The sequence below is a fragment of the Pararge aegeria genome, chromosome 13, assembly GCF_905163445.1.
Source record: "Pararge aegeria chromosome 13, ilParAegt1.1, whole genome shotgun sequence".
NCBI classification, from domain to species: domain Eukaryota; kingdom Metazoa; phylum Arthropoda; class Insecta; order Lepidoptera; family Nymphalidae; genus Pararge; species Pararge aegeria.
In genome coordinates, this window is record NC_053192.1 from 11,705,822 (window position 1) to 11,720,093 (window position 14,272).

The following is a 14,272-nucleotide window of genomic DNA, read 5'->3' on the forward strand; positions in this document are numbered from 1 at the left end:
CTCCAACACTACTTATAATTTAAACAATAAATGAGTACAATATCTATACTTAAGTATGTCCCGAGATTAAGGCATTAAAAAATTACAATGTTTATTTTTTAAATAATTAACACTGTACAATTTATGTTGAAGATTCGTTTTACTATGATTCTGTAGGTACAACTTTTACCGGCACCGGAACGTAGAATCGTGTGCCACCTTGGTAGGTTGGTACATAGCTAGTAGCTACGACCGAAACTTCCCAGACCTTCCTAGACCAGATCAGTGAAAAATCAGATATATTATAATTTACAACTTGCCCTTCCCGTGAATCAGACCCAGGTCCTCCATCTTAAAAGACCTTAGTGCTTACCACTGCGCCCAGGGAAACCTCCCGTCATATATTACATCTCAGTGAAATACAACCGTATTTCACCGAGATGTAATATACCACTATAAAGGTAACAGGCCTAGGTACTGCTACAATACTAGCGTTGTTAGTGATAAAATATATCATCATCATCACATCAACCCATTGCCGACCCACTACAGAGCACGGGTGGGAGGAGCCCACTACAAGGAGGGGTTAAGGCTGTAGTCCACCACGCTGGCCTCGAGCGGATTGGTGGACTCCACACACCTTTGATAACATTATGTAGAACTCTTAGGCATGACGGTTTTCTCACGATGTTTTCCTTCACTGTTGAAGTATATTTTAATTACTTTAAGTAATTTATAACGCACATAACTTTAATATAATTAAATAAGAAAATTAAGAAGTTCGTGCTGGGATTCGAACTCGGACCCCCGAAAGGGCAGTCCTACGCAATGCGCTATCACGCTTCTTCATATTATAATGTAATAAGTGCAATAATAATTTCTTGTGCAAGTATCAGGAGAGGATAATTCAATTCAAAAGCTGTAATGATTAAGCAATTTCGCATTATAAGCTATGCATCAATTCACCCCACTTGCATCCGGAACACGGCAACGTTCGATTGTGACTTCATTTATCCTCCAAGTAATGAATGCAATCATAATTTAACGTAATGGGATACATTTGGTAATGTTCATAAATTGCACCGATGTACGTTGCCTCATTATGGCGGTATTATTTCCGAACTTCTTCCTGGTTGGTACATGTACAAGCCACTTAAAAAAAGGTTTAATTGCATTGTCGTAATTATATTTGTATACAAATATCTGATCTTACCCTTAACTTTGTAAAGAACTAAGAGACTTCCTATACGGCTTTAAAATAAGGTCCAGAGAGAAAAAAATAGCGAGAGTAAAGAAGGTATTGGATACAGCTATATACCATCTACCCTACTGTATGTATACCTCTTAGGTGATTCTTTCAGGAAATTTTTAATTTTTGGATATAAACAAAGCCATGTCCTAAAGCTACAAATAGATCCATATTGTCCACCACTACATTTTGTAATAGCCCAAGATATATTGATTTAATAAAAAGGCAAAAATTTAAAAATAAACAATCACAAACCACCAGTAACTATAGCAAACTAGCTAGCTACTAACAAATAAGCTAATGGCGACAAAAGTTTTGAAATACGTATAAAAGAGCTCAACGCGCTCATCTTATTTATTTATTTTTATCAAGTAGGCAGCGCACAAACTGCTTTAATCTAGTAAGACATTGGGTAGGAACAAGATACCTACGTAGAATAATCTCTACTAATATTAAATATGTATGGATGGAAGTTTGTTACTCAATCACGCCAGCATGGCTGAACGTAGATCTCCGTCTTTGTATGTCGGAAAAATGTATGGTTGTCGGTCCCCGTCGGATAGATTAGTTTTTTTCATAGAACAAGAAATCGTAATTTATTTGCATAGTGGTACCTAGTTCACAGTACCTAGTAGTTGGTCAGGGAATAAAAACACGCCAAGTCTCGCGCAACAACTGGTAATATGATAATGGAAGAACACGATAAATGATTGATGAAAAAAAACCAATGAAAGGGGAGGGAAGTCTATATGAATGCAACGGAATAATGACAAAGTCATGAATATGCATATTTGCACCTTGCAAAAGATTGTTCTCAAAAATTCGCTCGATATTGATATTGTTATATTTTTCAATTAACCTTTCACCCCTTTCGCGATATCATTAAAAAAAAAAGCGGTATTGAATTCTGTCAATAACTTATGAATATGCAAGAATAACAATTATTATAATCAATATTTGCTTTTGTAGTGATTTTTGTCGAGTCATGTTTTGATAATTATTTTGAATGGCGATCTTTCTGTTCTGAACTGTTCGAAAACTCATTTTAGAGGGTTAATAATATAAACTTAATTTACGACACCTGTGGGTGTCGTACGAACTAGTGATCGTTGGCTGTTTTTTTTTTTAATTTACTACAGTTAGGTCTTTTCTATAATCACACTGGTCTAACTTGTTAGGAATAGGCCAGTTATATTTAACCTATGCTCCTAGGCTTTGTCGGTAGGGTGTCAACTAGCCACAGCAGAAGCCCACGAGACAGAGCGAGAAAGTTCAGAAATTATAAATTCATAAATTACCCCCGCCGGGAATCGAACCCGTGACCCACTTAAATGCCAACAGCGCATACCAATTACCTCTACGCCAGGGAGGTCGCAACTCCAACATCTTGAGATCCCAACCTCCATTGGTCCTCCATGGCCCGCCCATCGTCACTTATCTTTGCAACTTGTTAAGCTAGGTTCCTCTTCGAATGCCCTCATTTCTCTCTTCATTGCCTGCAGAGTAACTCTGCCTCGGAGACTATAATAGAGTATGCACAAAGTAGGTAGAGTAGGTATGTCTGTATGTGAAGGTTATTCCCTTATATATTTGTAAGTTATTTTTAGTATAGTATTAGTTAAGAGCCTGTCCAGATGAGGCGTTTTACGCGCGAGTCGACGCGCGCGTAGACACTCGCGCGTTCCCGAGATACTACAGCTACATATATTCCGTCCAGATGATGACGCGCGTTTCCTCACTCGCGCGTAAAACGCCGGTAACGAGCGAGACTCTCGACTCGCGCGTTCTACGCGCGTAGAACGCGCGGGTCGAGGTACTCGAACGCCGTTACTGCGTCCAGTACTACGCGCGAATCTGTAGCGAGTGGACGTACTAAAAATGGATAACTTCGATACTGAACTTTTTATAGACGAAATTGAAAAAAGAGTAGCCATATGGGATATGGAATCTTCAGACTATTCCAATAGAGTAATAAAACGTAGGAACTGGGAAGAAATAGTCGAAATTTTTTGTGAACCTGGCGATTCCCAAGAAAAGAAAAAAGCTTTAGGTAAGTAAACGATAGTTTATTTAATAATATTATTTCTTAGATAACATTAATTTTACTATAGCATTTTATCTTGCCAAGGGAGTTTGCCTTCGTTAACAAAATAATCCGCGAATTTGTCTCTTGTATTTCGCGATCTTGCATTAGGCCTTACTACCTCAGTGTTCAAACTATTCAAAGATGTTTCGTACAGAGTGTGGTCATACCTATAACCATCCCTTAACCTGACGTAATTATGAAGAACACAACAAGCTTTAATTATGTTTTCTGCAAACTCTAAGTCTACATTCAACGGTCTATGAAAAACTCTCCATTTATTTACCAAGATACCAAAGCAACATTCAATGTAACGCCGGGCTCTGGATAAGCGGTAGTTGAATATTTTTTTCTTGATTGTTAGAGATTTACCGCAATAAGGGCGCATAATGTTTTCAGACAGACTGAACGCTTCATCTCCTACTATCACATGGGGTAAGGGAGTTGAATCTGTTTGCGATATTGGCTTTGGATCTGGAATATCTAAAGTTTTCTCGACAAGTTTTTTATACAAAACTGAGTCTTTAAAAATTGAGGAGTCGTTACTTTTTCCATATGCGCCGATGTCTACTGAAATAAAACAATAATTTGCATCGCATACAGCCAGTAAAACAGTCGAAAAATAATTTTTATAGTTATAAAAAAGAGACCCAGAATCGTTGGGTTTTATAATACGGATATGCTTGCCGTCGATGGCACCGATGCAATTTGGGAAATTTGCATATTTTTGAAACTGTTTTGAAATCTCTTCCCATTCAGCCTTCGTGGGTTCTCTCATTACTATATTTTGTAGTTTTTGCCACATAACGTAACAGGTTTTCTGTACTATTCCGATAACTGTAGACTTTCCTAGTCTGTAGGCATAATGCAGGTCCGCAAAATAACATCCTGTGGCCAAATATCTGAAAAAAAGTTAATATTATTAAATATTGTCCATTAAATTCTTATAATATGTACAGTATTTATTTATATTCATGTATTTATATGCATGTCTGCATACAGAGTGACCAGTAATTTGACCTATTCCTTGAAGAAGGTTAAAATAGGGATCATTTGCCACAAATTAACCTTTATCAACTGGGAGATATGGGTTAATTTGTGGCAAATGATCCCTAGTTTAACCTCCTTCAAGGAATAGGTTGAATTACCGGTCACCCTTTAAATAGCACTATTTGTAATTGTATTTTTCTATTTATTTTGTAGATACAAAAAATTATACATATACAAACATAAATATTTCTTTTGACCATTTCAATACGTTTATTATTGATTTCAGGCATTTCATTGCAAAAGAAGTGGAAAGGATTGCGTGATGGCTTTGTTAGAGAAATGAAGAAGATGAAAACCACACCGTCTGGATCAGGAGCCTCCAGCAAAGCCAAATATATTTATTTTGAACGTTTGATGTTCCTCGAACGATCGACACGGAATAAAGCTACTGAAAGCAATATCAACACCACGTCTGTAACAGCTGAAGAACAAGAATTTTCTGGCGATGGGGAAGATGTAATGAGACCTCCGCTTAGTCAGGTGAAAAAGAAAAAAAAGCTGAACGCAGCTGATGAAGAATTTCTCGCCATCATAAACAAAAATTTAACATCTAGAAATCAGCCACAGACATCAAACCAAATGGAGTCAGATGATGACAAATTATTCTGCATGTCATTACACAAGGAGCTTATTAAAATACCAGAGGAAAACAGACTTCAAACAAAAATTGAATTAATGAAAGTGCTTCAAGCTCAACAAACCATGTATGATAAACCTTCAGCTGTTCGATCTGCCTACCAACCTTCTACACAATATCATTACCAAGTAGGGCTAACACAACGTGGACAGAGAGATTATTTTGAAGAAACAGGATATAACACAACAGAATCTTTAACATCTTCGTTGTCCCCTGCAACTTATAATCGAGGTTATTTCACTACGCCACGGAATACTCTCGCCCAAAACACTCTTCCAACAACACCATCACCGGCATCTACACAAGATTCGCAAGAATCTGAATTAATGGAGCTATACAATAATTAATTAAGGTTAAATAACCTACTAGTTTGTTAGAATGTTTTTTAATGATTCATAATTTTTTGTTAAATTGATTCTTTCTTACGTCAAAAGTACAAAAGTTAGGTTGATATTAAAATAATTAAAAGTATTAAGTACCTCTAAATTACAAAACTATTATTCATACATTTTATAATAAAACAATAAAAATTATCACTTACCTTAAAGTAATAACGAGTTTTTCTTCTGCAGAAACAGTATCCCGTACCACATAATTTTGACATGGAGTTAAATCTTCTTGAATAATTTCCAGTAAATCATCAAAAGATGTTATTGACATTCGAAAGTAGTTGAAAAATTTTTCGCTGTGTTCTCTGAGCTTTGGATATAATGTTATGAACATACTATGCGTCATTCTGTCACGTAGAATTGGATGCACGTTACATCGTCGACTTTCTCTTCGTTTACGAAGTTTCCATCGACAGTATGCAAGCCACAACACAACCGCTGTGTCCGAGTCCATGTTTATAACTGCCTCCCAGCGTAGGAACGCGCGTAACACGTGATATCTGGACGCAATATAAATTGAAACGCGCGAGTTCACTCGCGCGTAAAACGCCTCATCTGGACAGGCTCTAAGTGACGGCTAGACCAACTGCTTTGTTGGTGTAGCGGATCATGTAGTCCGAAGGGAAAAGGGAAAAAAGGAAAGTCGAATACGGGGCCAGGTCTAAAATTGTTAAATTTAAGACCTGGTAGGGAATACCTACTTAGGTTTTCTGTTAAAGAATTCTTAGCATGTACTAGCTTAATGATCGGAAATTGGCGGTGTCAACCCCCTTGCCTTGGAGACACATTACGTAGTCTAATAAATATCTATTTACATATGCAAAACAAAACAAAATGATAGCTACTCCATTACTCCTAATAATTTTGACAGTCGAAGCTGACATCGAAAATTTAACAGTAATGGTATGTTGATATGATTCAAATTTTTTGTAAATTTTGTATGAGACCCGACGTCCAATTCATATTACGTCAGTGGTAACTTGAAGTTTATTATAAGTATCGGATTTTTACAAAACCTGGGTAAACATTAAAAGGCATTTATTTTTAACATTTTTATTTATAAAATATTCCTTATAAAAAATAATTTTAAATGCATAAAATTTAACAATCAAAAGTCTTAAACGTTACTCATGACCAGTGCATGTTAAGTCTTCAAGAAAATATTAGGGGAAAAAATGAGAACATATGAGAATATTAGGTTTCACACCAATATCTTGGGCTTTGCTTTTCTAAAGTTTGGAAATCCAATCCTGCAAGCCCTCCATTTCAGTGGGATTATCATCATCAACCGTGTTTATTGAACTCTCTAGAACTTCAACTTTGCAGCCAAGTTGTGAAAATTCGAAATCTTTTCCAAGCTTTCCAAGATATGTCACATTCTTGGACTGTGATGGATCGACTGACTCCAACTGACTTGACTTGGTCACACGGACAAGATTTCTGTAACAAAATTGGAATATAATTAGTAGTAGTAGTAGTAGTGGTCATATACAGTGTTTAAATAGTTTACTTTTTATAAACCATCCAACTGTTTCCTTGGGGACCTCCTGATTTGTCCTTCTAGTGACATGTTTTTGTAATAGAATATTCATTCTAAAAATGTGTAAAATACATATTGCTTAAAGTCCTGTATATTTATTTCATTATGTACATTTTATTTCAATTTTTTTTTTGATTTAGATTATAAAAATAACACATGTAAAGATAATAAATAAATAATATAGATAATAAATAAATAATCCGCGCCAATATAGAATTAATTTAAAATGGCGGCCGGTGCTATTTGGCACAATAAACGGGCGTGCCATTTTAGTTGAGATAGCACGATATGAAAAGGCATTGAACACTACGTTATCGCGTGTCGCCCGTATTCGAGGTTGCCGCCCCGCATCACGCGACGTAGGCGGTTTGTCTTTACGTTATCACGCGTTGCATGCTCAACCACCCAAGCTATTAATTTGTTTTATTATCAGTGAAAGAACTGTCAAAATCGGTTCAGAAATTAGCCGGAATAAAAAGACAGACAAATAATTAAAAATTGTTTATTATTAACATACTTTGATAGGTATTATATACTTCATATTACGCATTTTTTTTTAAGATTGGTGAAACTTAATGACCCTATATGACAGTTACACCTGACCAAAAGTATGCTAGTAAGCTTGATGACAACGCCTAACTGAAAGCACAATGACATTTAGAAGATGCTATGCAATGTGGCATTGGAGACTACGATAAGACGGCAAAAGTCAAAATTAATCACAACATCAAGATATCTGTGTTGCTATCTTTCTTACTAAATGAGGCAGATAATAAAGGAATTAAACTTACATTTCCTTTTCAAGTAAGCTCTTGATGAGTTGACCACCCTTCGCCATTGGTAGATCCTGTTTGTTGCATAGAATGAGCAGTGGGGGGCAGTTGCTCAGAATTACCGGGTCCACAAGTATTGTGTATAAATATCTACAAATAAATACAGTTTATCAGGATCTGAGCAAAACTTATTAATTAATTGACTATAACTGTAATAATTGAGATTCAGGAAAAATCTATTGGACAGTGTTTATTTAAATAATCAATCAATTAAATTATTAAATTTTGTAACCAAACTTCAGTTTAATAATTTTCATATGCCTCAATTTCTGTATTATCATAAAATACTAGTAAAAGGTAAAACATGTCTCTCAAATCGAAAATGGTTATAACTACTGAACAAAGCTTATTTAAGTTCAGATTTTACAGCATATGCCACTTTTATTCTTGCACATTACATCCAAATATGGCAATCAATTTGATAAAGGCAAAATTAATAATCAATCTAATTCAAATCCTTAGATGGCAGAGAGAATTTAGTAGTGCTATCCTTTGCTTACTTCTGCCATATATTACACATTGGCATGTAATTTTTGCTTAAAATCCAAGATAAATGTCAAGCTAGACTCAATTCACACCTAAGAAGTTATAAATTACAATTACATGTAATTCAAAATGAGCAGGGTTTTAGGTTTCTAGAAGATGCCTATTCAATTTTTATTTCTCATATGATGTATGCATTCACTTTGCAGTTCTATCATAAAGTGGAACTAAATTAAAAAAGCCAACTATACTTAATACTTACTCTGCAACATCCCTTATCTCTTTCTGAATGTTAACAGAATCCACAACATAAACTATGGCCTTAGCACTATGTTTATATTGATCAAAAAACTTGTTCCTGAGCCGCTCTTGACCGGGCAGATCAACAATTCTCAAGGTTTTCTGAAAATAAATAGCCATGGTCCAAATAAAAATTTGTCAAGTGATACTAAAAAATAAATTAATCTTCCTGGTAGGGAAATTGATATATTGCAAATATACTTTTCGTGAAGTCTTTGGAAGGCCTTATCACTGTCGAAAATTTAAAACTCATTTCAATGATAGCAAAGATAAAATAAGACAAAAAATCAAGACATTTTACTTTCACTTACATTGTTAGATGTAACAAAGTCTTCAATATTTTCTTTCATAGATGTGAAAGTTTGCCTGAACTCCGAATACGTAAGCCTTACGAACAGGGAAGTCTTGCCGGCGTCTGAAAGGCCGGTAAGTAACACAGAACGACGCAAATGCCGACGTGTTGAGAAGAACCACCAAAATACTGAAATTAAAAAAATGTAAAACTACTAATATCGACAAATGAGATTTAAAATTACAAATTCAGGGTAATATTTTAAATAAAACTTACGGAGAGTAAATAAAAGTACGACCACACTTAGTAAGGTTATGTATAGTGGATCTTGTAACATTGGTTCGGTATTAATGGTTTCTTTAATAACTTCTGGTTCGGTTTCCATGATGAAATTAATTGTTATTGTATATTGGTGTCACAAATTTAAACAAATAAAACTGACCGCATTTGCAGTTGGCGAATTTCAATGACGATTGACGTGACGTACGAACTTCGAGCCTGACGTTTTTTGTCTCTGGTTTTTGTTTTTATTTTATATTTCTACGTGTCTGTACAAAGAGTATACCCTACGTTAAACGGGAACCTAAATAAATCGAATAAATTCAGCAATTTTTTTATTTAAATCTTAAAAATATTGGACGTCTACAAAGAACAATGAACAATATTGTCCTCTGTCAATAAGACGTGGAGTCCAATGAGCTGTCCAATAATTTAGCAAATAATAGTGATCTTTTTCATAAGGAACGGATAAATACAGTACTGTTTGTTTTGAGACTTGTCAATTTGTTTAGAGATTTGTATAGACCAGAATAATAATTAATTTATGGGCACTGTTGTGTAACTAATCTACGGTATTTATACTCATAGGATAAATCTCAAAAAACCTAGAACCGCAAGTACGTGTTATGCTCTAAAAGTATCAATGCCATTAATTTACCAAAAGACAAAATTTTAAACTTGCAAAATCTATATTGCTTTTTCCTCTGAGTTTTTGCGGCAGTTTGTATTTCAGTTTGGTGTTGTTTTTATTTCTAAGATTTCAGTAAAATTATTATTATTATTTAGTAATAGATAACCGCTAGTATGTCACTCATTTATCTCCAAAATAAGTTAAACGAGTCGGAGAATATTGAAATTATTTTGTATGTTTAGAAAATTCAAGAATAAAAGTAAACGAAATTCATGAATTCGTCCTTGATAATAGGACATTTGCACAGAAGGTTGAAAATTAAATACGTTATGAAGTAATAAATACTTTTTACGACTAACACTAGAAGCAGCCGGCTGCGTTTTCACTTCTCTTCGTACACTATTAAGGACATATAAATATCGAACCGGATGTGGGGAGTGCATCTGACCAACTTAGCGCTCCAATGGTCCATCTCACCTTTCCCCCACTAATAGGTCATAGAGACTTAAAGCCGAAAATTGTTGGAACAAAATTAATTGTAATTGTTGGTTGTACCACCATCTACAAGCTTGTCTTAATGACAACAGCAACACTGGTGAAACTTGTATAAAATATTGATTACCAATTTGATTGGTTCGTTTAGTCTTTCTGGGCATTTCTTACCATGCACAGTGGCACAATACAGCCAGTCTAATTCCTTATAGCCAAGAATATGACCACTGCGAAAGGCCTATTTCAAGCAATACATTCATTGTCAATTTACCATTTTACTACATTTCATTGTTGAACTAAATTAATCTGCTTAACATAGGCCTGAATGAGGTCAATTGAGGTCTCTGTTATCCTTATTAGAAAGTTCTCTGGCAGCTTATGAAATAATATTAAATTATAATATAAATGTAGCTATATGGATGCATAATACGGGTAGGTTTGACTACACAAATAATTATTGAAAGACTAGGTGACTCAGTGAACTTAATAAAAATATAAATATATATTCAAATCAATTATTTCAACCGACTTAGATCATAAATTATTTACCTTCCATTGAAAGTGATCTGGAATAACACTATAGCAAGTTTTATATAACATTACCAATTTTGCCTTTATTCTTTTGGCTGCTCATTCAGGCTATTCCTAATTTTCTTTTTTCCTAAACCACCAAACCAAAATCTGACTAAGGTAAGCAAATTAAAAATCAAATTTGGCACAGCGAAGATGATAATTACTAATATGCCATTGTCATTCATCATTCATGTCATCAGCAATAATTGGATAGGCTAAACTGCACATTCTTTTCTGATGAATATGTTGCTTCTTGTTGTCAACCTTGATATTTGAATTTTATTCTAATATTTAATTTATTATAAACACAATGTCTTTTTTCAACAGGTAAAATATGCAGTGGATATATGCATAGCCTATAATTTAAGGAATACAAATAACTACAAAAATGTCATTAGAAGAAAGTTTAAAAGAAACATGTTCAGGTTTAACATCTGCCCGTGCTATAGAGAGGAAGAAAAGTGCAAATACATTGAAAGATTTTCTCACAAGAAATGCAGTACCCGCTTTACTTACTAGTCACACTAAGAAGAGATCTGGTTATAATTGGAATCATGTTTTTGGTGATATTAATGATTTTATTATAAAGGTAAACTTCCTAAAAATTTAGAGATTAATTCCAGCAAATATGGATCACAACTGCACATGTTATTTAGCTATATTTAGATATATGTTTTGCATATATTTGCATAAAATGCATCTTACTTGGGTAAAGTAGAATGCCAAAATATTTATGGTTTGTCTATTTATTACGAAGTTTTTTATATTATAGATATGTATGTACTAATGTTTTATAGTAAAGAGGGTTCTTGAGGTCAGTTTGACCACTAAGGATTCAACTATTCATTAATTAATGCATATGAATCTGCTAATGAAGTTGGGCATATAATGGGTCTACAAAAATCTATTGTGTTTCTTGAGCAATAATACAATCCATAGCTAATAGCTTTTACCCTGAGTAAATTGCCTTATTCTTGAAGAAATATAGCATTTCCATTCCAAGATTTTCTTTGCAGGAGACTGAAAAATGTGATACCAAGAATTTTGATACAGTAACTGCACCACTATGTACCACACTTTTGCATTTATGTGTTGCTGGGTCTAATAAAGGTAATTTTTTGCACTAATTAGTAGCTGTGACAAAAAATGTTGTGTCAAAACAATATTTGTTATGAAAAAATAATTACTCCGAGTAGGTATTTAAATATATTATTGAAATATATTTATATTACTGAGGTTCTGCTGAACAACTCATGCAAAACAAATATTTTTCTGCTTCTCCTTATCTTCACTGAACTGAGTAATTTGGTCTACCGTGGGAACTGGAAAAACAATATTTTGCTTGAACTTGCTTATCTTGACTAAGAATAAATGCGAAATTGTTCATTTGTTACCTCTGTTCAAAACTAATCTTGATATTTAGTCCATCATCCTATGTCCATTATGCTGGGAATGGACATAGGATAATTTTTCGAGACTTGCTTCCACAATTACGTCAGTATTTTCCATAGGGAGAGCTTGTGTCTTGGAGATGTGCATGGTATTTTTAGCAATACAAAAAAAGCGGATATATGCATGTAAGATAAGATTTAAAAGCATAAGTATGAAAATAACTAATTTTTGTTTATAATTCCAGGTCATGCATATATTAAATGCCAATCAATTATGGACGCATGTATGCATGTACTAGACAATAGTCATATGAGGAATGCTATTGGCGATGCATATTTAAGTTTACTCTACAAACATGTACTACCTATTGACCACTATCTGGGTTTTATAACACCAGCTTCTTGGGAAAGTAAGTAGGGTTATAAAATCTTTATCAGATTTCAAATTATCTATCTATTCATATTTATTTAAAAATTCAAATTTTTTTACATAAGAGCTTTTTTTATACTTATACACATTGTAAAAATAAACTGCGTTCTGATAAAACATACTGATGTGTGTACTGATAAATTCTAAATTAATAACTAAAAACAAAAAAATTCTGACTTAAAAAAACTGGTAAAGCCCAACTTTACATAATATTTTACTTGTTATGTTTGCTACTCCAGAATAGAAAATACATCAAATTTAGTTCTAAAGTTAAAATCTTAAATCAGTGAAGAATGAAAAAAATTTCATGCACATAAATGAAATTTGTTATATTTATTTGTACTTTTATTATTATTAATTTGTATTATACATTATCAGTAACAAATAGATTACATTACATGCAATTTAATCTGGTTTATATTTTTTTATAATGTCATTTTACTTTTTAGATTTATTAGATGTTGCGATGTCTGCATGCCTTTCTAATCGTTCTTTGGATGATCTAGTCAGAATAAGACTTCTGTGGTTTGTTATAAAAAACGCTATTGCCTATTGCCAGTTTACCACTACACTGAGGGACTCATTGTCAAAACTCATAAAATGTTGTAACATAGTGCTACTTGATAAAAAAGTGCAAGAGTTTGTTATAAAAATAGTGACTTCACTATTGGAAGCAGTAAATATTTTTTATTTTATTATTAATGATATTGCAGGTGTCACGTAAAAGGAGCACTGCACTGCCTCTGGATATATCTCATGTCTCTATATTTCTTGTCACGTGTAACTAAATATATTAGTTAAAAAATACTATACCTATATTCAAATTTCAAATTCAAATTCAAAATTTCTTTATTCATGTAGGCCTATCACAGGCACTTATGAAGCGTTCATACATAATTGTTTATATAATTGTAACGGGATGGTGATAACTTCGTTCGCCAACTTAAATCTAAAGCTACGAGGGTTCCAAACGCGCCCTGGTCTAAGAAGAGCCCACAACAAACTTAGCCGGGTAAATTTATTTTTTTGTTATCACCATCTTCCAGTAAATTTAAATTAAGCTATGAAGCTAGAGCAATTCACACCCAAGCTTTTTTATCGTTTAAATAATCCTTAATGTTATAATAGGATTTTTCTGTAAGCTTACGTTTTATATAAACTTTGAACTTATTGAGAGACAACTCAAAGATTTCATTTGGTAATTTGTTATAAAATAATATACAATTGCCCTTGAATGAATTTGCAATTTTGTGTAGCCTAGTAAACTGCACAACGAGTTTATTTTTGCTTCTAATATTTATATTGTTACAGTGCATTTTCTTTTTAAATTTTGATATATTTTTATGGACATAAATTAAATTTTCATATATGTACTGACTATGCACCGTCATTATTTTAACTTCTTTAAATTTATCCCTTAATGACTCTCTTGGGCCCATTTTATATATCGCACGAACAGCTCTTTTCTGCAGGATGAAAATAGAATCTATATCAGCAGCATTACCCCATAATAAAATGCCATAGGACATAATGCTGTGAAAATAACTAAAATAAACAAGCCTAGCAGTTTCTATGTTTGTCATATGACGAATCTTTTTTACCGCGTATGCTGCAGAACTAAGTCTGTTCGCTAAATTATTT

At 33.6% G+C, this 14,272-nt stretch overlaps 3 protein-coding genes across 5 annotated transcripts in view; 2 read left to right on the forward strand and 1 right to left on the reverse strand.

The window, feature by feature from the left end:
• The first annotated feature begins 3,056 nt into the window (after nucleotides 1–3,056).
• LOC120628802 lies at nucleotides 3,057–5,345 on the forward strand. The gene is made up of 2 exons (XM_039897422.1): nucleotides 3,057–3,278; nucleotides 4,588–5,345. Exons 1-2 carry the CDS (start codon nucleotides 3,107–3,109, stop codon nucleotides 5,343–5,345), a joined length of 930 nt encoding a protein of 309 aa, XP_039753356.1. The 5' UTR covers nucleotides 3,057–3,106.
• Nucleotides 5,346–6,443: 1,098 nt separating this feature from the next.
• LOC120628689 (signal recognition particle receptor subunit beta) lies at nucleotides 6,444–9,352 on the reverse strand. The gene is made up of 5 exons (XM_039897250.1): nucleotides 9,112–9,352; nucleotides 8,855–9,024; nucleotides 8,506–8,645; nucleotides 7,719–7,850; nucleotides 6,444–6,827 (listed from the first exon to the last, which is right to left on the reverse strand). Exons 1-5 carry the CDS (start codon nucleotides 9,218–9,220, stop codon nucleotides 6,617–6,619), a joined length of 762 nt encoding a protein of 253 aa, XP_039753184.1. The 5' UTR covers nucleotides 9,221–9,352; the 3' UTR covers nucleotides 6,444–6,616.
• A 598-nt stretch (nucleotides 9,353–9,950) lies between these two features.
• LOC120628598 (serine-protein kinase ATM) overlaps nucleotides 9,951–14,272 on the forward strand; it is a 34,590-nt gene continuing 30,268 nt past the window's right edge. Inside the window, exons 1-5 of one of the 3 annotated variants that reach the window (XM_039897054.1) lie at nucleotides 9,951–10,055; nucleotides 11,138–11,399; nucleotides 11,827–11,920; nucleotides 12,447–12,611; nucleotides 13,081–13,307. In XM_039897054.1, the coding sequence (XP_039752988.1) occupies nucleotides 11,199–11,399; nucleotides 11,827–11,920; nucleotides 12,447–12,611; nucleotides 13,081–13,307 (687 nt within the window). In that variant the 5' untranslated portion in view covers nucleotides 9,951–10,055; nucleotides 11,138–11,198. Of the gene's footprint in view, nucleotides 10,056–10,829; nucleotides 10,928–11,137; nucleotides 11,400–11,826; nucleotides 11,921–12,446; nucleotides 12,612–13,080; nucleotides 13,308–14,272 lie in introns of those variants that run through there. The other 2 variants (XM_039897053.1, XM_039897055.1) reach the window with 2 other exon arrangements.

Coding starts and splice junctions, on each gene's coding strand:
- LOC120628689 (XM_039897250.1), bottom strand. CDS start 9,220: ATGGAAACCGAACCAGAAGTTATTAAAGAAACCATTAATACCGAACCA. Junction 8,646..8,854: donor ACTTTGTTACATCTAACAAT/GTAAGTGAAAGT, acceptor ATTTATTTTCAG/AAAACCTTGAGAATTGTTGA. Junction 6,828..7,718: donor AGCTTACTTGAAAAGGAAAT/GTAAGTTTAATT, acceptor ATTTTGTTACAG/AAATCTTGTCCGTGTGACCA.
- LOC120628802 (XM_039897422.1), top strand. CDS start 3,107: ATGGATAACTTCGATACTGAACTTTTTATAGACGAAATTGAAAAAAGA. Junction 3,279..4,587: donor AGAAAAGAAAAAAGCTTTAG/GTAAGTAAACGA, acceptor TATTGATTTCAG/GCATTTCATTGCAAAAGAAG.